Genomic DNA, 21814 nt, shown 5'->3' on the forward strand with positions numbered 1-21814 from the left:
GTTTTAAAGTAATTGGCTTCTGAGTGAAAATCCTTTATTTTTAAATGGATTCATGGATTCTGACTACCTGTCATCACTCTTTCTACTAAACCAGCTCCTGACCCACATGCTGGAAGGTCAGATCAGGATTAGAGCATAGTTATTTGTGTGGATCTTCCAGTTTAATGTCTGCTTTTGTGCATTTTACACAAATTAAAGGAAAATTTAATAATTCTGAAATACAAGGAGTTTGGCACAACTGGGAATCTCTTAAGAGCTGGTTGCCGGGCCAAACTGAACAATCAGGGGAGAAGGGCTTTAGTGAAAAAGGTCACTCTGACTGAGGTCCAGAGATCCTGTGTGGAGATGGGACAAAGTTCCAGAAGGATAACCATCACTGCAGCCCTTCGCTTTATGGAGGAGTGGCTAAACCGACTTCTCCTCAGTGATAAAAACACATGAAAGCTCACTTTGAGTTTGCAAAAGAGCACCTGAAGGACTCTCAGACTGTAAGAAACAATATTCTCTGGTCTGATGAAACCAAGATTGAACTGCCTGGCCTCAATACAAAGTGATATGTCCGGAAGAATCCATGCACATCCATGTTCATCAACTGCCTAATACCATCCCAGCAGTGAAGCATGGTGGTGTCAGCATCATGCTGTGGGGTTTTCTCTCAACAGTAGGGACTGGGAGACTGGTCATGAATAAGGAAGAGTACAGAGATATTCTTAATGAAAACATGGGGTATTTTGTGGCAAATAAGTGGCTAACAGAGGCAAAACTTGTAGAAATAAGTGGTCAGAGAGCGGCAAAAAGATGCAAAAAGTGATAAAGTAGCAAATATGGTTCAAGAAAGGAGGTTAAATGTGTGATAGAAATGGAGAATTCTGCTAAAAGTTAGTGGGAAAATGGGTTGAAATTGACAAATTTGGGTTTAAGGTCATTTTCACACCTGATAGTTCAGGGGACTCTGTTCGTTTTAGAAAAGAAATTGCAACATTGTTCCACTTTTCTTTGGTTTGATTTGCATTCACACTGCTTTTGGCCAAACAGACCAAACCGTCTGAACACCTACAACCTCTGCCCGTTAGGGGCGCTGTTGTCACAAACAAACGGCAACCAAGAAGAAAAGAAGGTGTAGAAGAAGACGAAGCAGGGGAAATCCAGCTCCTTCCACCGGTCTTTTCTCCACTTAATGAAAAAACACAGAATTTTTGCTGTCTTAGGGTTTCTGCTCTTGCATTGGGGCATTATGAGCAGCCAGCGAGACGGTGAGCTGTCCAACATGTCGTTCTTTACATGAGACGAATAAATAAGCACGGGCTACAGCGTGTTGCTCTGGCTACACGTACGCCAAGCGAGGTACCGACATGTATTTGAGTGTATTAAATCACATATAAATCCGTGTATCATAACACTTTATTCCACTCCCTGCCTTTGGTTCACTAGTTGGTCTGTTTTGCTTTCAAACCTCAAACGAACCACACCAGGGTTCATCTGGAAGCGGACCAAGAACCCCTGTTTTCAAGCGGACCAGAGTCCGCTTGTTTGCTCAGCATCAGAGTTGTGCGAGTTTTCACACCACTCCAAACGAACCGGACTATCAGGGAAAATGGACCAGAGTTCGTTTAAAGCAGGCCAAACAGCTCTGGTGTGAATGTGCCATAAAATGGCTAAAAGTGGCAAAATGAGCTGAAATGAGCAGTGAAACATGGTTAAAGTAAGGTTAAAAAAAAAAAAAAAAAATTGGTTCAAAATGGCAAAATATGGGTTAAGAAAGTGGCAACAATGTGTGGAAGAAATGGAGAAATCTGCTAAAAGAAGTGACAAAAATCAGTTAAGATTAGTAAATATGGGTGTCAAATTTATAAAAAGATTGCAAAATGGGCAGTAAAAATAGTAAAGAAAATGGTTAAAAGTGGCAATTTGCAGAAACAAGTGGTGAAATGTGGTTAACGTGACAAAAATAGAATAAAAACTGCAATGGTGCAGTACTTGAAAAGTGGCAAAAATTGTTTAAGAGCCAAAATTTGGTTCAAAGTGTCTTATAGTGGTGAATATGAGTCTAAAACTGCAACAAAAAAATGCTAAGAGTGGCAAAATATGTAGTTAAAAGAGTGAAGAGTGGTTAGAACATTGCAAAACGGAGCTTAAAGTGGCAAGAACTGGCAGGAATGAGTGGTCAAAGAGTGGCAAAAATAAGTAAAAAATGGCAAAAAAAAATCGGCAAAAGAGTGATAAAGCTGTAAATATGGGGTAAGAAAGGAGAAAAGTGGCAAAATGTGTTATAGAAATAGAGAAATCGGCTAAAAGAAGTGGACAGAATTGTTTAAAAATGGCAAATGTGGGTTAAAAATGGCTAAAAATGGGCAGTCGCAAATAGTGTAAAATCGTTGAGAAGTGGCAAAAATTGGTTATTAAGAGTCAAAACTGGGTTAAAAGTGGCTCACAGTGGCAAATATGGGTCTAAAATGGCAAAAGGGGCTCAGACTTTTCTGTGGGCTGGCCTGTACCACGTTTATCCAAGAGAACTACATGTGCAGGTTTCCAGATTCCTGTTGAAACAGAGACCTCTGATAAATAATGTGACATGTGATAACTGGAGCAGCCAGTTTTAAAAAGAAACAATCGATATTATCCTCCACAGCTCCTGGAATCTAAGCACTGTTGTGCATTCAATACCTCATAGTGAGGTGTGATCCTCTGCTCTTAGACTGTCAATAACAGCACCAGTGCTAACACTAGCATCAACTGGAGTGAACCCAGGGAAGTCTTTATTGAATAAAAATGCAGTCTGCTAAGTCTTTGTTCAGAGGAGGAAAATTTCAGCTTCATTAGAAAGCACAGAAGAATGAAGTAATACGGACAGTGAATGAAAATCAAAAAGTCCTGGAATAGACCCGAGGATAGCTGGGCCTCCCTGCACTGATCAGCTGATGGTTAGTCCCTGCTGTGAATATGGAGCTCTGACATTTACAGTGGCAGAAGCAGCAGGCGGCCACAGCTGAGGCCAGCAGAGCGAGGAGCCAGAGAATGACTAATAAGCACATCAGAGGTGCCGGGCCTTGAACGCATCACCGGCTACCCTAGAAGGTGTTAAAATGCAGGTAGGGACGGTGAGGAGTCAGGGCCGCTGGGAGGGAGTCACGCCGCCTCCATTCATAATAAGGTCGGCTTTGATTTCCAGCTGGAGGATCCCTGAGTAGATTAACATGCTGCTTCCACCCACAGCCACTCCTCCAGGGAATCCAGCTCCTCTGACCTCAGCTGATGAGCTACTTTATCATATAAATATGCTCATGGTACTTTTATTAGTGTTATCATCACCGTTTACAACCACTGCACACTGCCGGGATTTATCACAGAGGGTAAAACACACAGGAAATATGCGTCTCTGCACCGCAATAACGCCACATTTTACAACCTCACAGGATGTAAAGACTGCAGAGATTTATACTGGACCATTAGAGACTGCACCTTTAAGGTAAATTCCTCCATAATTAAAGCCTTTTGTTGAATATTGATGTGGACCAGAGTGCTGACTCAGAAGCTCATTTGTAATCTAGATGTACCATCTCTTTGATCCTTCATCGTTCATGCTCCTTTAGGCCATCATCCATCTCAGTCTGAGCAAGCTGAAGGTTTTTCTCATTCATTTAGATCTGCACTTACCAGGAAGGGCTTCCTGTTGTGCAGTTAAACTTCTTTTACAGCTGTATTAGGAAAAAATCAGGACATTGTCAGAATATTATTCCAGTTAGGGATGCACTGATTCAACTTTTCTCAGACCAAGTACTAAAGTTTCAGTACTCAGCAGATCTGAGTATGAATTTGGCAGTATGTGGTTTGCAGTCTGCTCTACTTTTGTAGCGTGCTGCTTGACGCTGCAATGTTTTAACCTCATCATTCCATTCCTGTCTGCTACTCTTATCGAGACGGACAAGGAGCAATGAAAGAGGGAGATGACAAGACACCAGGAGTGTCAGACAGGAATTTTATCTTTAACTTCTTTCACTTTCCCTTCCACTTTCCTCACTCAACAGAGCTTGCTTTATAAGGTGTAGACCAGGGGTGTCAAACTCAAGGCCCGGGGCCGAAATCCGGCCCGCAAGATCTTATCATGTTCTTAGTATAACTGGCCCAAAAATATAAGGTCTGCAGATTTCCTTCAGTATAAAAATGTAAACGGAACCTTGATGATATCAAATATGGTTAAGTCATAAAAATGTGAAAAACAAATAAAGAGTAAAAATAATTAGACAAAAAGAAATATTGGAAAAGAATTCATTTGTGTTTTGCATTGCATAATTATGACTTCAATTGAATATTTGAGCTTTTAAATTTATTATTTTGACTTTTTGTCTCATATTTTAACCTTTTCAACTTATAATTTTGACTCTAATTTCTTCAGCTTTTTCATTTTACATTTTTGACTTTTTATCTCATAATTTGACTTTGTAAATGTATTTGTTTACTTATTTCATATTTTGACCTTTTCAATGTATTTATTTGACTTTTTATCTAAAATTTTGACCTTTTCAACCTTTTATGTGATTTTTAATCTAATATTTTGACCTTTTCAAATTTTTTATTTAATTTTTTTTATCTAGTATTTTGACCTTTTCAATTTTTTATTTGATTTTTTTATCTAGTATTTTGACCTTTTCAATTTTTTATTTGATTTTTTATCTAGTATTTTGACCTTTTCAATTTTTTTTTCCCATGTGATTGGCTGTTTAAATATTTGTGTTAACAAGTGATTGAGCAGGTGTACCTAATAAAGTGGCCAGTGAGTGTTGATCCCTATTTGAAATGTGTTATGCACTGACTTGTGTCCACACTGAGGCAAAATTATTGCATTTTTTCATTGTATGCATTAAAACAAAGCTCAGTCAGGGCCACTTTGTCGAGAAACATACCTGATTTATGGATATAAATATTTATTTATTAGCAGTTATTAATCAGCACTTTTGCTGTTTTATGTTTGGCAGTGTGTCTGTTCTGGGATCCCCTTCCATGAGCTTATGTGGAAAGCTTCAAGCACAAAAAGCACACATTCCTGCTCTTCCTGTGCCGGCGGACTGAAGGAGGAGCTGGGATGGAGGAGGGTTGAAGAAGCAGCTTACAGAGAGAGCATCAGAGTGTAGCCAGGCAAGAGCAGTTAAAACATGCTAGCATGAGTGCTATTAGCCAACAGCATGCTTAGAGCAAATCAGCTGGGCATCAGCTGATGAAGGTTTGCAGCTGATCTCAATCATGGCGGTACTTGACTCTGTGACCTGCCTGAACTTATGATATACACTTGTTTCCACTGTTTTTATCAAGTATATCTCCATCAGCCAACAGCTGGTGCATTCTGGATCACTGTTGCATCTTTTGATTTTAACTGGTTTGTGTGCAGGATGTGCAAACTTAGCATTCCCACGAAAAGAATATTTAAGCATTTTTAACTTTTTTTTTTTTTCAGTTGGTACCTAGTTGGTAGAAAAAAACAGATTGCATTCAGATCCTGAGGATTTATATGATAATAAAAAGACTCCTGTCGTCTTAACCCTTTATAACAGAGCCACATTTTACATTAGAAGTCACAGACCTCCCTTTTTTCACAAATTTTGGTTGATGATAAAATGAATTTAAAAACTCTTTCTGATGTCTCTCCACTTCTCCTACTTTTCCTCTTCTCCTCTTTCATAAAAACTCTGCGTGCGAGCAGCGATTAGCTCCGCTCTGCTGCTTATCGTCTTCATGAGCCTCAGACGTGTGGAGAGAAAGTCAATACCAACCAGAGTGTTACTGCCCCCCATCTATCGCTGTCGTCTTTTTTTATTCTGAGAGGGGAAAGGGTCGCCCCGGGGTAAATGACGAGAAAATATAACAGCAGAGAAACAGATGGACGAGAGCACGCTGAATCTTAATGCCTCTAAAAACATCCTCAGACTGAATCCTGATGTGATCCTAACTGTGAAATAAATTCTGGATTTTTACTGGATTTTTTTCCAAACTGCAGTTTGGAGTTTAGTTTGACACTTGGCTCTCTGGGACTAAGGGCCAAAATCAAAAAAGATCAATCATAACACCTGTTACTTTGGAGAGATGTTTAAAAAGAAATAATAAAAGCTGTTTAGTATGAATATAAAATAAATAACATTGAATAAATCTGGGCATTTTTATAGCACAGTTTTATTTATCCTAAAGTGTATTGAGCTTCTGATGTACAATTGTTTTTGATCATAAAATATAGAGTACTAAATAACTGATTTTAAAAAGGGGGGAGCTGAAATTAAATAGATTAAAAGTAAATTAATCAGTTTTACTCTTTAGGTTGTTAAATAATTGTCATTTCTAAAATCCCGTGTAAAAATCCTGTTTCTGATCTATCAGGTATCATTTCAACTTTATCAGCTTTTGTTTTAATGTTCAATATTGTGACACTAAACTTGGTATCTGTTTCCAAGTTAAGTTTTGGTAGCACAACAGCATTTATTAAAAAGTTAAATTAATGAGAAAATGTCAGAATTAATGGTAAAAATGTAAAAAAAACAAAAGAAAAAAAAAATCATTTTATTTTAAAAATTATCAGATTAAAGCCAAATAAGTGACATGAAATAGCAAAATTATGATTTAAAAGACACAAATAAATAAAAAGGGATAAGTTAGAAGGAAAAAGGCGTAAGAAAAGAGATGGCCAATCATAGTTATGCAAAATAAAAGCCAAAATAAAGACATAAAAACAAATATTATGAAGGAAAAATGTGATCTGTGTGATAAAATGAAATGTCAAAAGCCAAAGTAGCCATAGCCAAAACTGTGTGTTAAGAAAATTTTTTTATTTCAAATTTATAGCATCAAAATATTCAATATTGTTGGAGTTTGTGCATATCGTGGTGAGGACTAATCTTGACCAAACACCTGTCAGCAGCACAGAAACATGAGCGAGATACAGCAACATCCCAGGACAACTGTAAGCTTATCAGGTCTGGTGCAGCAACTCTGCCGTGGACTTCACAGTTGAGAATTTATCTGGCTTTGACATTTCAGTGCAAAAATTCTGCATACTGTACCTTTAAATGTGCAGTTTTAAAAGTAAAATAAACTACTTCATCGTCGCTCTTTCAACATGCTGTATTAACTTAAAAGTAAAAGCATCAGTCAGCATCCCTGTGGTTTCTGATCCTCTTTGCTCCATCCACCTCTCCTCTCCTCTCTCGCTCCCTCCAGCTGATGCTCAGATCACAGATCTCACAGATCGAGCGCTCCGCTTTCTCCATGGCCTCAGCTGCTCTCAGATCAGACTCCCACAGTGGCGAGAGGTAAACCTGCTCCGCTTTGATCAGGCAGGGAGGCGACGTCCAGGTCACAGACACCGACAGCTGCACTGTCACTGGATTCTGCCCTCTATTAACCTCCCAAACCTTCATCAACTTCTCTCTACGGAGGATTTAAAGTTTGATGATTCAGTCACTGAGTGAACCTCACACTCTTTAATGGCTGCAGAATCACATCAAGCAGGAGTATTGGAGATGCTGTGCGTGTCATTTGAGCCTTATTTCCCTGAAGCAATCATAATAATCCTCTCCTTTGCTGCCCTTGTTCGGTATGCTTGAGACAATCTTTGAAACTGATCCAAATTTGGATGAATTTGGGCTCCAGTTTAGCTCAGTAGAGCAGGTGTCCTATGCAGAGGTTCTAGTCCTCTTATGGTTGCAGGTTCGAGTCCAGGGCCTGGTACTGTTTGGTGCACGTCTACCCCTACTCTCTTCCCTTTTCTCTTCAGCTACCAATCTAATAACGGCAGAACCCCCCCACATAAAAACGAACAATTATCAGAACTGGAGAAGCTTCAAGAGGATGCTGATTGATCCTAAATGTAAAGACTCGTGCTGCTATGATTCTCCTCAGCGCCTGATATGAAAACACACATGCTGCGTTTGCCTTACTTCACACTGCACGGTTTTCAAAGAAGCCAGTAAAGATTTCTCCTTAAAATCTCACAGATTTAGCTTTTGAGTTAAACAACAACACAACAAAGGATGCAATATTAGTGGAGGAGCTAACACACTGCAGAGTGGACAGAGCAGCCCAGACAACCTTCGCTCTGGAGTTAGAGATCAGTCTGTTGTAACGCATAAAGTCTGTTTAAATATGCATTATTATTGTTTGCAGGTTCTGGGGTTCAATGAGAGTCTGTAAGGGGAGGGCCAGCGTACTGTTCATTAAGTGGGGGGGTCCTGGAGGTGCACAGGTCCTGAAAGGAGATGGTAGATTTCAGCCAATCACTCTATGCAGAGCAGATGATACTCTGCAGCAGGGGTGTCAAACTCAATCACAGCAGGGGCCGAAATCTGAGTTTCAGTTTAACCTGAGGGCCTAACAGGGTCAACTTTTAACCATAAACTATCAACCTCGTTTCACATGTAATAAATCAAGGGGGGATAAACTTGCACTGATGATAAATGGTTTTGAGATTTAAAACAAAAAAAGTCTAATCATAGGTTGAAAGGCTCCTAAAACTGAGATAAAAGTCAACTCTATAGTCATTATGGTTGAAACACAAAATTAAAAGTCAAAATAAGGTTTTTAAAAGGCAAATATATTAGATAGAGAGTTCAAATCATGAGTTCGAAGGTCAAACTAAGTAATAATATACAAAATTAAAAGTTTAAAAGGTGAAAATATGACTTAAAATTTAAAACGGTGCCTCTACAAGGTAAAAAGATGACTTAAAATTTAAAACCGTGCCTCTACAAGGTCAAAATATGACTTACAATTTAAAATGGTGCCTCTTAAAGGTCAAAATAAGTGATACAAAACAAAATCAAGAGTTTAAAAGGTCAAAATATAAGATAAAATTTTAGATCATGAGTCAAAATATGGGATTAAAAGTCAAAGTTAGTTAGTATATATGAGATAACGTTTGAAATCATGAGCTTGAAAGGTTAAAATGATTCAAAATTAAAAATTGTGAACCTAAAAGGTCACAAAATTGGAGAAAAGGTCAAAACATGAAATAAAAAGTCAAAATCCTAAGTTTAAGTCATAGTCTTGAGATGCAAAATGCAAATATGAAATGAAAACACAAATGTTATTTTTTTCCTTTATTCCTTACTTTTTATCTACTTATTTCTACTCTTTACTTTTACATTTTTATGATTTAAGAAGAATACTTTCTATCTTTAAGGTTAAATTTACGTTTTTTACTGGAGGAAATCTTCAGACCTCAGACCTGTGGGCCAGTTCTAAATAAAATATGATATGATCTTGCGGGCCAGGTAAAACTGTACCACAGGCCGGATTTGGCCCCTGGGCCTTGAGTTTGACAACCCTGCTCTACAGGCTGTTCCTGTCCCTCGCTGCGTTAGATAAAGTGAGGATGGATTGGATGTTAGTGGTGTAGAAATGCACAATCATCTTCTACCACAGGTGGAATTTCTTCAGCAGGAAGGAAGTCCTCTGTTGGGCTTTTTTGATGGAGCAGCTGATGTTCAGCTCCAACTTGAGGGTCTTGAGGAGGTGGAAAGAGTCCACATTAGAAACTGGGGAGTCACAGAGAATTATGGAGGCAGGGGTATGAGCAGGATCTCCTCTGTCTTAAGAGCATTGAGCTCTTGGTTGTTCTGACCCTACCGGGTCATCAGGTGGTCCACCTTCCACCTGTAGGTGGACTCGTCCCCACCAGAGAAGAGCCCGATGCGGGTTGTGTCGTCATTGAACCTGACGGACTGGTGACTGGAGGTACAGGAGGGAGATGATTGTGCTGTCAGAGGCATGTTTCCCCAGCTTCACCTGCCTCTTCCTGTCAGACGGGAAGTCTGGTATCCACCTGCAGGTGGAGTCCAGCACACTCAGCTGGGAGAGCTTGTCCTGTAGCAGAGTGGGGTTATGGCATTAAAAGCACAGCTGAAATCCCAAAGCTGGATCCTGGAGTAGGTTCCTGCTGAGTCCAGATGCTGAAGGAATGATGAATTTAATGATGAAATCTAGTTCACCTAATAAGAGACTTTTTTACTCGGCAGACAGTCACTTTTGGCAGAGTCTAATCTGTTTTCACTGTCAACGTGAAAACAAATATTTGCATTAGTGCTGCATGATTTGTAAATGATGCATGATTGCAATCATACAATATGGTGATTTGCAATTGTGTATGATACAACACATACATGGTATCATAAGTCTTCTTGCTTGGTTATCAGGGAAAATGTAGAAATTAAAGATGGTTTTTACTTTCAAAAAGATCATTTTCTAAAAACAAAACTTTTTAAAGTAAAGGTTCTTCTACAAAGTGCGATAGAGACAAAACTGTAAAGTTAAAGGGCTTTCTGTAAGTGTTTTGTAAACCTTCCAGATTAACTTAATACAAAAATAATCACAGCCCTTTATGTGATTATGAAGTTGCACAGCCTGACATATAACGGTGATTGCAATTAAAGTAATTATGCAGCACTAATCAGCATAGAGGGAGTCTAACTGTAAGAACACTGGTATTTCTAATCAGCTGAGTAGTTATGCAAACATCATCAGCTCTAATTTTTAAAACTGGTTCATCTGTGCAAAAGTCAACCCTTCAACTAAGGCTGCAGTCAGAAGGTCTCAATTTAACAAACAGTTGTTGTAAAAGTTCAAACTAAAGCATGAGAGTTCAGATCTTCAGCATGCTTAGAAAAGTCAAACACACTAAGACTCTGATCAGGACTAAGAAACCCGAGCAGGACTTCCTTAAACGTTAGACTTCTCAGTCTCAGGGCTTCAGTCTCTCTTCGTCTGTCCCTGACATCAGAGCCGTGTGACCTTCACGCTGTTTGTGTCGTCGGTTTTGTAAAAACATCTTGTGTTAGAGCGGACACATAAATCACCTCAGAGCTTTTTGTTTTCTCTCAGGCGCACAAATGAGTTTCTGCTTCGCTGTCTGTCATACATTTTCATAATGGCTCCTTGATGCGTCGCTGGAATCACAGCCAGCCTTGTTTTGGGCTCTTGGGGGGAAACTCGCCATCTGTCGCCATGTTTCCTCGCCATCCTCTCCATCCTCTCCTTCGTCCCGCGGAGGATTCCCCACTGTCAGTTTGACACTTCAGCCAGAGGACCATTAACCTCGGCTCTCGTAAGGCCACGGTGACGGGGGCGGTCTCTGAGCGGTCGTACCTTTAGGGGAGGTTATGTGTTAATTGGGCACAGGTGTGTTGTGCAACAGATGCCAGGAGGAGGGGATGGAAAACAGAGGCTCCTTCTACCAGGAACACTCTGGGATTGATTCAGTCCTCTCTCTCCTCAGCTGTGTTGATTTAATCCCCAAACTGTTTTTGTGAGCATCAACGCTGCTTAAAAATGAAGGACTAAACATCACTTTGATGCTCACAGATGCTCCATGCTTTCATCCAAAAATCCCAAAGTGTACATGACTCTGATATATTCATAAATAATCCAAGGAAATTAATATTTACTGCTTCTTTTCCTTACCTATTGTCTTCATTTGACACACTTCTGTTCCAAAAAAGTTAGGACATTATTTCAAGTGTGAATAATAACAGTAAACAGATAATACTTTTCAGCCTGTATTCATCTAAATTCAACAAAAAAGACACAATTATTAATGTTCAAACTGATAAACTTCACATTCTGACTTTGCTTCCTGGAGCATGTTCAAAAAAGTTGGGACAGGAGCATGTTTCCTCACCTTTCTAACACTCAGTAAGCGTGAAGTATGAAAAGTGGAATTATTTCTCAATCTTGCCTCGTGTACATCATTAGTTGCTCACCAGATGTTCTGTTGTTGTATTTTCTGTGCTTCTAACATGACAGCACTAGACTGTATGCAGGCCAGTGTAGGCCGTGCCCTCTTTTATTGTGAAGCCATGCCGTTGTAAAGGCCTTTGCACATTGGATTGATTATTTTGTCCAAATTTTTTGCACGTTAAAAAAAAAAATCGAGCTCATGAATGAATGAATGAGAATGAGCTTTTTATTGTCATTATACACAAGTACAATGGAATTCTGTGTGGCTTTCTCTTCGATTAAAAACAAAATCAAACAAAAGACGTAGACAAGAATAAATACAGTAACATAAAAACAAGAACAGTGCAAAATGTTGTCATGTTGTTCTAATCAAGGTTGCACACTGATGCCGATCTTTTCGTCTGTCATTTTTTTATACACCGCTTTCCACATTATGCATATGACATTTTTCTCTTATTTTCCTAAATATTAATGCAAATGACAGTCAGAATATTTTTCAAGTCATCAGTCATTAGAGTATAATTCAAATGTTTTTGGACAAACTTCATAATGATAACCATTAATTTTTTTTTAAATAAAAACCTCAAAATGCACTGTTCCACATTATTAAGCACAACAGTTGTAAAAGATTTTATAGGCTGTAAAGAACTGAAAATGGTCAGTTTTTGAATTTGCAGCATTAGGAGGTCATATTTACTGAATCAAAGCTATTTCAATCAAAAACATCTTAACAGGCCAATTTCCATGTTAACATAGGAGCCCTTCTTTGATATCACCTTCACTATTCTTGCATCCATTGAACTTGTGAGTTTTTGGAGAGTTTCTGCTTTAATTTTTGCAGGATGTCAGAATATCCTCCCAGAGCTGCTGTTTTGATGTGAACTGCCTCCCACCCTCATAGATCTTTAGCTTGAGGATGCTCCAAAGGTTCTCAGTAGGGTTGAGGTCAGGGGAGGATGGGGGCCACACCATGAGTTTCTCTCCTTTTATGCCCATAGCAGCCAATGACACAGAGGGATTCTTTGCAGCATGAGATGGTTCATTGTCATGCATGAAGATAATTTTGCTACAGAAGACACGGTTCTTCTTTTTGTACCATGGAAGAAAGCGGTCAGTCAGGAACTCTATATACTTTGCCAAGGTCATTCTCACACCTTCAGGGACCCTAAAGGGGCCTACCAGCTCTCTCCTCATGAATCCGGCCCAGAACATGACTCCGCCCCCTCCTTGCTGATGTCACAGCCTTGTTGGGACATGGTGGCCATCCACCAACCATCCACTACTCCTCCATCTGGACCATCCAGGGTTGCACGACACTCATCAGTCAACAAGACTGTTTGAAAATGAGTCTTCATGTATTTCTGAGCCCACTGCAACCATTTCTGCTTGTGAGCATTGGTTAGGGGGGGCTGAATAGTAGGTTTATGCATGACTGCAAGACTCTGGAGGATCCTACACCTTGAGGTTGGTGGGACTCCAGAGGCACCAGCAGCTTCAAATACCTGTTTGCTGCTTTGTAATCTGATGAATTTGTCTGTCAGAAACCTTCCTCAGTATGCCTTTATCTGCATGAACCCGTCTGTGCTCTGAATCAGCCACTAATGTCTTCTATGTTAACATGTAACTTTGCCAGTTAAGATGTTTTTGATTGAAATAGCTTTTGATTTCAGTAAATATATGTAAATATATGACCTCGTAATGCTGCAAATTCAATGAATGACCATTTTCAGTTCTTTACAACCTATAAAATCTTTTAAAACTCTGTTGTGCTTAATAATGTGGAACAGTGCATTTTGAGGTTTTTATTTTAAAAATAATGATTATCATTATGAAGTTTGTTCAAAAACATTTGAATTATGCTCTAACAGCTGATGACTTGAAAAATATTCTGACTGTCATTTGCATTAATATTTAGGAAAATCAGAGAAAATTGTCATTTGCATAATAATGTGGAAATCGGTGTAGATGGACTAAAGTTGGAGTCAGTAAGATGAGATGCAAAGGAAATAAAAGTCTCCTCTATCTATGCAGCTAATCCTCTGAGCTGCATGTAAATGTGTGGATACGAAGAGCAACGTTGCTGGCATCTTAAAAAGTAAATGGATGGACCTGACCTGACCTGATCATGACCTGAGTGGTTGCCATGGTAGCTTCTTCTTTCCCCTGGCAGGTTTGCAAACCAGCTAGGTGCATACCGTCACCTGCTGTATCAGACTGAGTACAGACGCAAGTGGGCCCGGATCAATGCTGCTAGTGTAAAAGCAAACCAGCCAGGGGAGAGGGGAGAGGTTGGAATCTCTGATCTTTGTTGAGCTTTATTGGTTCAGATCAATCGAGTCTAATGTGAAAGCAGCCTAAAATCCTTGCCATACACATTTAGGAGCATTGTTCATAAACTGTGGGACTATTTGCCCACAAAGTCTTACACCAGGGGTCTTCCAGGAGTTCTCCTCTACATGCGTTCATTGTAATGTCATCTGTTACCAACTAACCTACTAATTTTTGAAATGCTTTAGGTATTTTTTGAACATTACATTAGCTTCATAGCATGATTGCCAGAGTTATTTTTGGGTTAAATTGTGATATCTGCCCAACTCCACTCTCCTAACGCCGCTGATTCATTGTGCTGTAATGCCTAGATCCTCAGCCAGTCAGAGTGCTTGTTACAGTCCAAAATCCCTACATGCCTAAGCCGTCTGTTAAGTCACTTTTACTTGTTATGTAATCCTTTTTGTGGCTTGTGTTAGCCAAAATATATGCTTTTTTTCTGAAAACCTTAAAATATGACTCCATCCATCCATCTTCTCCCGCTTATCCGAGGTCGGGTCGCGGGGGCAGCAGCCTAAGCAGGGAAGCCCAGACTTCCCTCTCCCCGGCCACTTCGTCCAGCTCTTCACAGGGGATCCCGAGGCGTTCCCAGGCCAGCCGAGCGACATAGTCTCTCCAGCATGTCCTGGTCTTCCCCGGGGCCTCTTCACAGTGGGACATGCCCGGAACACCTCACCAGGGAGGCGACCAGGAGGCATTCGGACCAGATGCCCAAGCCACCTCATCTGGCTCCTCTCAGTGGCTCCTCCCTGAGCTGCCACCTTATCGTGGTGGAGGGGTTTGCATGTCTCAATGATCCTAGGAGCTATGTTGTCAGGGGCTTCATGCCCCTGGTAGGGTCTCCCAAGGCAAACAGGTCCTAGGCGGGGACCCTGGCGGTCCAATCCTCAGCTGCAGAAGCTGGCTCTAAAATATGACTTATGATTTCAATTTTTTTTGTATATTCTTGCCTCTGTCCCAATTTTTTTGGAACATGTTACAGGCAACAAATTCAATATTCATGTATATGTCTTAATAAACTATAAAATGGATCAGTTTGAACATGAACTATCTCATCTGTGTTGAGCTGAATATAGGTTAAAAATGATTGTAAATTAGTGTATTCTGTTTTTACTCACATTTAACTCAGTGTCCCATCTTTTTTGGAAGTGGTGTTTGTGCATGAGAACAAACTATTAAGGTTCTCTTCATTTCTGCTGTCATTTGTCCTCTAAAATCAGTGAAGCAGCAGAAGATGTCATTAATTTTTCCCTCTCCTGATGTGAGAAATTCAGGATGTAAAGATACTAAATGAAGATCAGCAGACGCGCTGCATGCAGTCATTAAAAACCCATAAAGCACCAACAAAAACAACCTGTATGCACATCAGTCAGAGAGGAGATATAAACATGTTTTCAATCATTTTCACCAGACATGAAAGGTTAAAACTCTAATCCACAGACAGAGCATTAACGTTTAGATCTGATCTATATTATTAGTCATCTTCAGGTTATAATTTTTGAGATTTATATTCTCTACTGGGAGGCAAATCAAGTTTTATCAGCTCTATTTTATAAAAAGGTTGTGGATCTGGATTGCAGCGCTGTTTTACATATAAAGTTGGTTTTATTGTAGTTTTGTGGAGTCAGGGTTCATGTTGGTGGTGAGTCCATGGTACAGGTCTTTAAATGCCTCATTCTGTCAGTAAAAACTGGTCATTACACAGCAGGCAAAGACAACAAACACAGAATCAATAGGCCCATAAACGCAGTGTGGAGCCTAATGATGCGTTCAGGGTCATCTGTCAAACTGTGATGAGGAGATTCAGAGCATTCCTCGGCTCTGTCGTTGATCGTCTTTACAGACAAAGATTATTGGCTAACGGGGTCCAGCTGCTCCCATGATGGAGCTCCAGCAGTTAAACTGTCCTCCACTGAAAACATTTACAGCTGACGCTTAACGGGCCGAGGAGGTTTCACGCCACTGTTTCACTGACTTTATGGTCTTTCTGTCCACTCAGGAATGTTTTTATTATTCTAGGTCGTGTTGATTGCTCCACCCCAGAGAAAATCACCAGCTGCTGTTAAAAATGTTCATGTTGGATTCTCTATCATTAACGACGCCCCCCCTTCCCTTCCGTTTCTCCTCAGATGTACATCCAGACCGCCACGCTGACCGTCTCCCTCAGCCTCAGCGCCTCCGTCTCTCTGGGAATGCTCTACATGCCGAAGGTCTACATCATCATCTTTCATCCCGAGCAGAACGTCCCCAAACGCAAACGCAGCTTCAAGGCCATCGTCACCGCCGCCACCATGACCAGCAAGCTGTCGCAGCTGGCAGCTGAGCGGCCCAACGGCGAGGTGAAGACGGAGCTGTGTGAGGGCGTGGAGGCCAACGGTGAGTACACTGGAGGGTTTCTCAGTATTTTTTCAAGGGCCTTTACATTTTGGATTAAAAAACTGGCTTTATTGGAATATAATCTGCTTTCTTAATGCAGATAAACACACATCTAAGAGGTCTGCAGCAAATTACCTCATTATTTAACTGCAATGGCTACAACTCAGCCATTATGGCTAACTCAGTGGAGTAAGTTCAGTCTCAGATGGTCAAGGCTAATTATCGGCCTGCCACACCCACCTTCCAACAATCGTAAACAAAGACCTGATTTTTATGGTTCTTCACGTTTGTTTATGTTTTATGGCACTTCAGTAGTTTATACTTGCAAAGCCAGGTGTGATTCTGTTACTACAGCGATACTCCTCAGTCTTGCGGGTCTAGCAGTTCAGCAGTGCCGCCCCGTGCTGCACTGCAAACGCAGCCAGTTAGAGTTGATGGATGGCGGGGCATGCAGTCAAACTGCAGCACAGCCGTGAGGAGACGTATCTGATGTCTTTTAGGGGTTACGCATGTTGATCCTCCTAAACCATGATCTGCTCATCCATCCAAACTGTTTCCAAACATGTGTCAGGTCTGTCTGCCATCTTCATTTATGCTACAGACGTGTTAGAGGGGGCCACGAGAGACGTTTTTTTTTTTCCAAACTGTTGCCACACAGTTGGAAGCATAGCATTGTCCAAAATGTCTCGGTATGTAGACAGATTAAAATTGGCTTTCACTGGGGATAAAGAGCCTGGCCCAGACCCTGAAAAACAGCCTTCTTCTTTATGACTGAGTTTCTGTTGTTTCTAAAATGCTTCCACTTTCTAATAAAATCACTTACAGCCTTATTGCAAAGGTAGCAGCCATCAGAGTAGCACGCTTGAAGTCACTGAGCTCTTCAGAACGACACATTTATCACAAATGATGGAGACTTCATGGCTTAGCTTGGTTTTTATACATCTGTGGTAACGGGTCTAATTGAATAAGTAACCTTAGAGCAGACAAAGTCTCACACAACTCCAGTGGAGCCCAGATCCAAGGTCGGGAACATACCAGTTATTTAGACTTCTAAAAGGCTCTGAAATCAATCATCATGATTGGTTTAAACTGATATGAGAAGTTGGTTTCTATCTGAATAAAACTTCATGACTCACTGTTGTCTGAACCAAACTCCTCTCTGAAGAAGACTGAGATTCTCTGTAAGGTTTCCATGTGAAGGTGAAGCCAGAGTCAGAACCCCCTGCTGTAATGAGGATTGAACAGGAAGAGCTGGAGTTTGTTCAGACGTCACCTGAGACCAGATCTGATGATCCAAAGTGTTTACAGAGCAGAGTTTCACTTCAAAGCTCCTTCTCCGTCCGTCAGCAGAAAAGTGGGAGACGTCGGATTGTTTACTCATCAGAGATGTGCTGACTGAACCGATCTGCTTAATCTAACAAGCTGCACACTGTTCACTCAGTGGGAGGAGATACTGTGGAAGAAGAATGTATGAGATAAATATGTTGGTGAGGCTCTTTGAGCTCGACAAATCTCAACAAACGCTGATGTACGACTTTAATGATTAGTGTGAATATTCATGGTCACCAGGGGTTAAATCCTGAGGGTTTATATGATTGGATGACCTTCCTGCAGCACTCTCAGGGAAACCTTAGCCTTGTTAGCCCCTCTACTCCCAGAGTCATGCTCAGACAGAGAGTTAACTCCATTTTACACAAAGCAAGGGTGCACGAAACTAGATTCTGATATACCGGTGGTTCTCAAATGGTGTGGAAAGTCTAGGTGTGCCTTGGGGATCTGGCTGGGCCCCTGATAAACCCAGAGAATGGGCCGTCCCCAGCTGTGATTTATTGATGATACCAGTGTATGTGTGTTGGATCAGTAGCGTTGGTGCTAGCATCTTGGCTAACAGTTAGCTCATTTGGTGAGCTATTATTATGTTGTAATTGGTGTTGAAATTATTAATTCACGCTACTTTTAACCAATTTAACCATTTTTCTACCCATTTTGCCACTTATTTTGACAACTTAAACCATTTTTGCTGCTTTTTTGCAATTTTGCAACTTTTTTTTTTTAACCCTTAGGCATCACTTTAATCTACTACCCTTTAAAGACATTCAGGACAAAACTGACCACTTCCAAAAAACTCCTTTAAAAACTTAACAGATTCATATTTTTTTTCTGCTTTTTTGCATAAATCTCTTAAACTTCAGCTGTGCTCAAAACTACAAAACAGTCAATCATTTTGAGGATTTAACCCTTAAATGCCAGTTTGATTACTTAAAGATCAAAAATTGTGGTTTGAATGGGAGTCAATGGGACGTCTATGTCCACAAGTGACTCGAAAGGGTAGTAAATTTTAAATCTGATGCGACACAAAAACTAATAATGCATCAAAGTCAATATTTTGGCTAATGTTTGACATACCCAGGACTGATTTTTAAAAAAAAACCCAACCCCCCCAACATTAGTTATCTGGAAAATAATGTTTTGTGTGTGTGTGTGTGTGTGTGTGTGTGTTGTTTTTTTTAAATATGACCATCCTGTAATCAAACTGGCTTTTAAAGGGTTAAAATCCTGAAAAATATTCAATTTTTTTTTAATTAGAACTGAAGTTGATAAAAAGATTTAACCCAAAAAAGCAGAAAAAAATTTTTAATGTATACTATTTTTATTGACATTTTTGGAAGTGGACGTTTTTGTCCTTTAATGACTCGAAAGGGTAGTACATTTTAAATTGGATGCTAAACAAAAACTGAAAATGCATCAAAGTCAATACTTTGGCTAATCATTGACATGTCCAAGCTGGATTCAGAAAAAATGCCCTAGCCATCCAACATTTGGTTTAAGAAAGAAATCACATTTATCACGTTTTCATAAAAAACTTTGACTTTAAGTAATCAAACTGGCATTTAAAGGGTTAAAATCCTCAAAATGATTGAATGTTTGGTAGTTTTGAGCACAGCTGAAGTTGTTTAAGAGATTTATGCAAAAAAAAAGCAGAAAAAAATATGAATCTGTTGAGTTTTTAAAGCAGTTTTTTGGAAGTGGTCAGTTTTGTCCTTAATAGCTTTAAAGGGTAGTGAATTTGTTTTACAGTGTTCCCGACCTATTAGAGCAACATGAAATTTGAATTAAAAAAATTTGCCTCGAATGAAACTTTGTTGCAAAAAATTTAGACCATATGCACGAACACAGCCAAGATGGTGAGCAGAGAAAGGAAAAATTTTCCAAAATGGCCAAAAATGTCCTTAGTGATGCCTGAGGGTTAAATACTTTTTACCCATTTTTGCAACCTTTTTTTGGAACTTTTAGCTTCATTTTTTCTTTACAATTTTTGCTACCTTTTTACTAAGTTACTTTTGCTATTATTGGGACATTTTTTTGCCATTTTTTCCATCACTTTCAACCCCTTTTTACCACCTTTTGGCAACTTGAACCCTTTTTGCCACTTGTAATCTACTTTGCCACCTTCTTGCCTATTTTCACTCACTTTGCCTTTGTTTGGCCACTTTTTGGCCAATTATGCCCGTTTTTTAAATCGCTTTTAACCCATTTTACCATCTTTTTACAACATTTAACCCAGTTTGGCCACTTGTAACTCATTTACGCCACCTGTTTGACTCTTAAAACATGTTTTTGCCACTTTTAACCCTTTTTTTCCTCCTTATGCTAATTGTTACCCGTTTTTGTCTTTGTCTTGCCACTTTTGCCCAATTTTGTCATGTTTTTTTCATCACATTTCACCAATTTTTGCAACCTTTTGCTCACTGTCGCCACCCCCAGTTGTCTCCTCTTTATCCCCCCTAATGGGCCCCTTTGTCTGTTATATGATTTAAAGAAGTCTATTTTGTTTTGATATGAATATGGTGTGCCTTGGGCGAAAAAAAGTTTGAAAACCACTGAAATATACGATATGGTATGACTTCATCTTTGGCTCCAAGTGCTGCACATCTAAAGCTACCAAGACGGTAGATACTAAGACACATAGAAGCAACAAAAATCCACCTGTAAACACAGAAATACAAAATTGGGTTGACATGAAAGATAAACACTGGGCTGATGCCCATGTATGGGAATTTTCTGAGAAGTCCTGACCTTTCCGATTGCTTTGTATAGGAGGTTTCCCAGAAGGATGTGAAACATATCCATGCTATGAACATATAAAATAGTCTAGCATGTGAGGTTATGACTGCCTGTGAATTAAAGTAACGTATCATCTAACCAGTGTGGTTTCCTTGCTCTCCACAGTGCCACCAACGAAAAACACCTATGTCAGTTACACCAACCACGCCATGTGAAAAACCACACCTTCATCACAAGGACATGACCAGGGCAGTAACGAAGATGTCTGTCGAAGATGATGAGGTCTGAACTGTGGAGGATAATAAATAAACTGAATCAACACATCTGTGATGTTTTTATGTTTACAGCAAAGGACAACGGGCCTAAAAACCCTCAAAGAATCACAGCTGACAACCGTCTGAGACGCCGATGGATGGTAACCAGCAGGATTATTAAAAAAAAAAAGAATCAAAACAAGAAGAAATAAAAAAAATTAAATGTTGGGACCAACCATATTTGTTGTGATTCTAATTGTACGTTTAAAAAAAAAGCAGAAAAAACTTGTGGTTGTGAAATTATGATTCTTGTCTCATGTCGTCCGTCCGTCGACCTGCATTATGAGATGAGTCTGTCGCTGTTGTCGGCTAACTGAACGGTAGCTTTTGGTTGTGAAATGTCTACATGCCATGGTTGAATTGAAGCATGCCCGTTTTTTTTTATACAAATGATCTATTTATAATAAAGGAATGTTTCACAGTTCTGTGCCAGGCTCCAGTCTGTTTGGAGGGGAAGAAAAACAAGGTGGTCCACACTCCAGGAAGCTCCTGTAAAAATCATTTATAGGCAACATGCTCTTCCTCAGACTTGTGAATTAAAGAGCCTGTAAAGTGAAAATAAATCTGTATTTAGGTGTGTTGTATGCCAGGTCACTGTGTTATGAACCCCAAGTCAAATTTCAGTCAAATAAAACATCTCTACGTTTAAAATTAAGCTTCAAAATCATGAAAAATAAGGCAGTAAAATCTGCTCCAGGATGGTGTGATTGGTCTTTTGAATGAGATGAAGTCACGCCCACTCAGGAGAAATACGAGCACTCATGCCATTAGCCTGTCTCTTCACCTTTTGTTGACCTTAGAAGAAGAGACAAAGAGATTGCTGCTGAAGACCATTTTCACATCTTGAGCTGCACATCTCCATGAGTGATACTCTTTGCTGCTGAAGACCATTTTCACATCTTGAGCTGCACAAGATTATCACTCATGGAGATGTGCAACTCAAGATGTGAAAATGGTCTTCAGCAGCAAAGACTGTGGATCGTAGAGATGTTCTTCTCCAGATGTGAAGTCTCAGAGAA

The 21814-nt window shown here is 39.8% G+C and overlaps 1 protein-coding gene across 1 annotated transcript in view; it reads left to right on the plus strand.

Annotated features, from left to right (window-relative positions):
* LOC121515488 (metabotropic glutamate receptor 8-like) overlaps positions 1–20802 on the plus strand; it is a 258625-nt gene extending 237823 nt beyond the window's left edge. Inside the window, exons 10-11 of the mRNA XM_041796284.1 lie at positions 16170–16416; positions 20647–20802. Coding sequence (XP_041652218.1) covers positions 16170–16416; positions 20647–20696 — 297 coding nt within the window. The 3' untranslated portion in view covers positions 20697–20802. The remainder of the gene's footprint in view (positions 1–16169; positions 16417–20646) is intronic.
* Positions 20803–21814: the final 1012 nt, after the last annotated feature.

This window comes from Cheilinus undulatus, linkage group 9 (assembly GCF_018320785.1).
Source record: "Cheilinus undulatus linkage group 9, ASM1832078v1, whole genome shotgun sequence".
In the NCBI taxonomy this organism is placed as follows: Eukaryota; Metazoa; Chordata; class Actinopteri; order Labriformes; family Labridae; genus Cheilinus; species Cheilinus undulatus.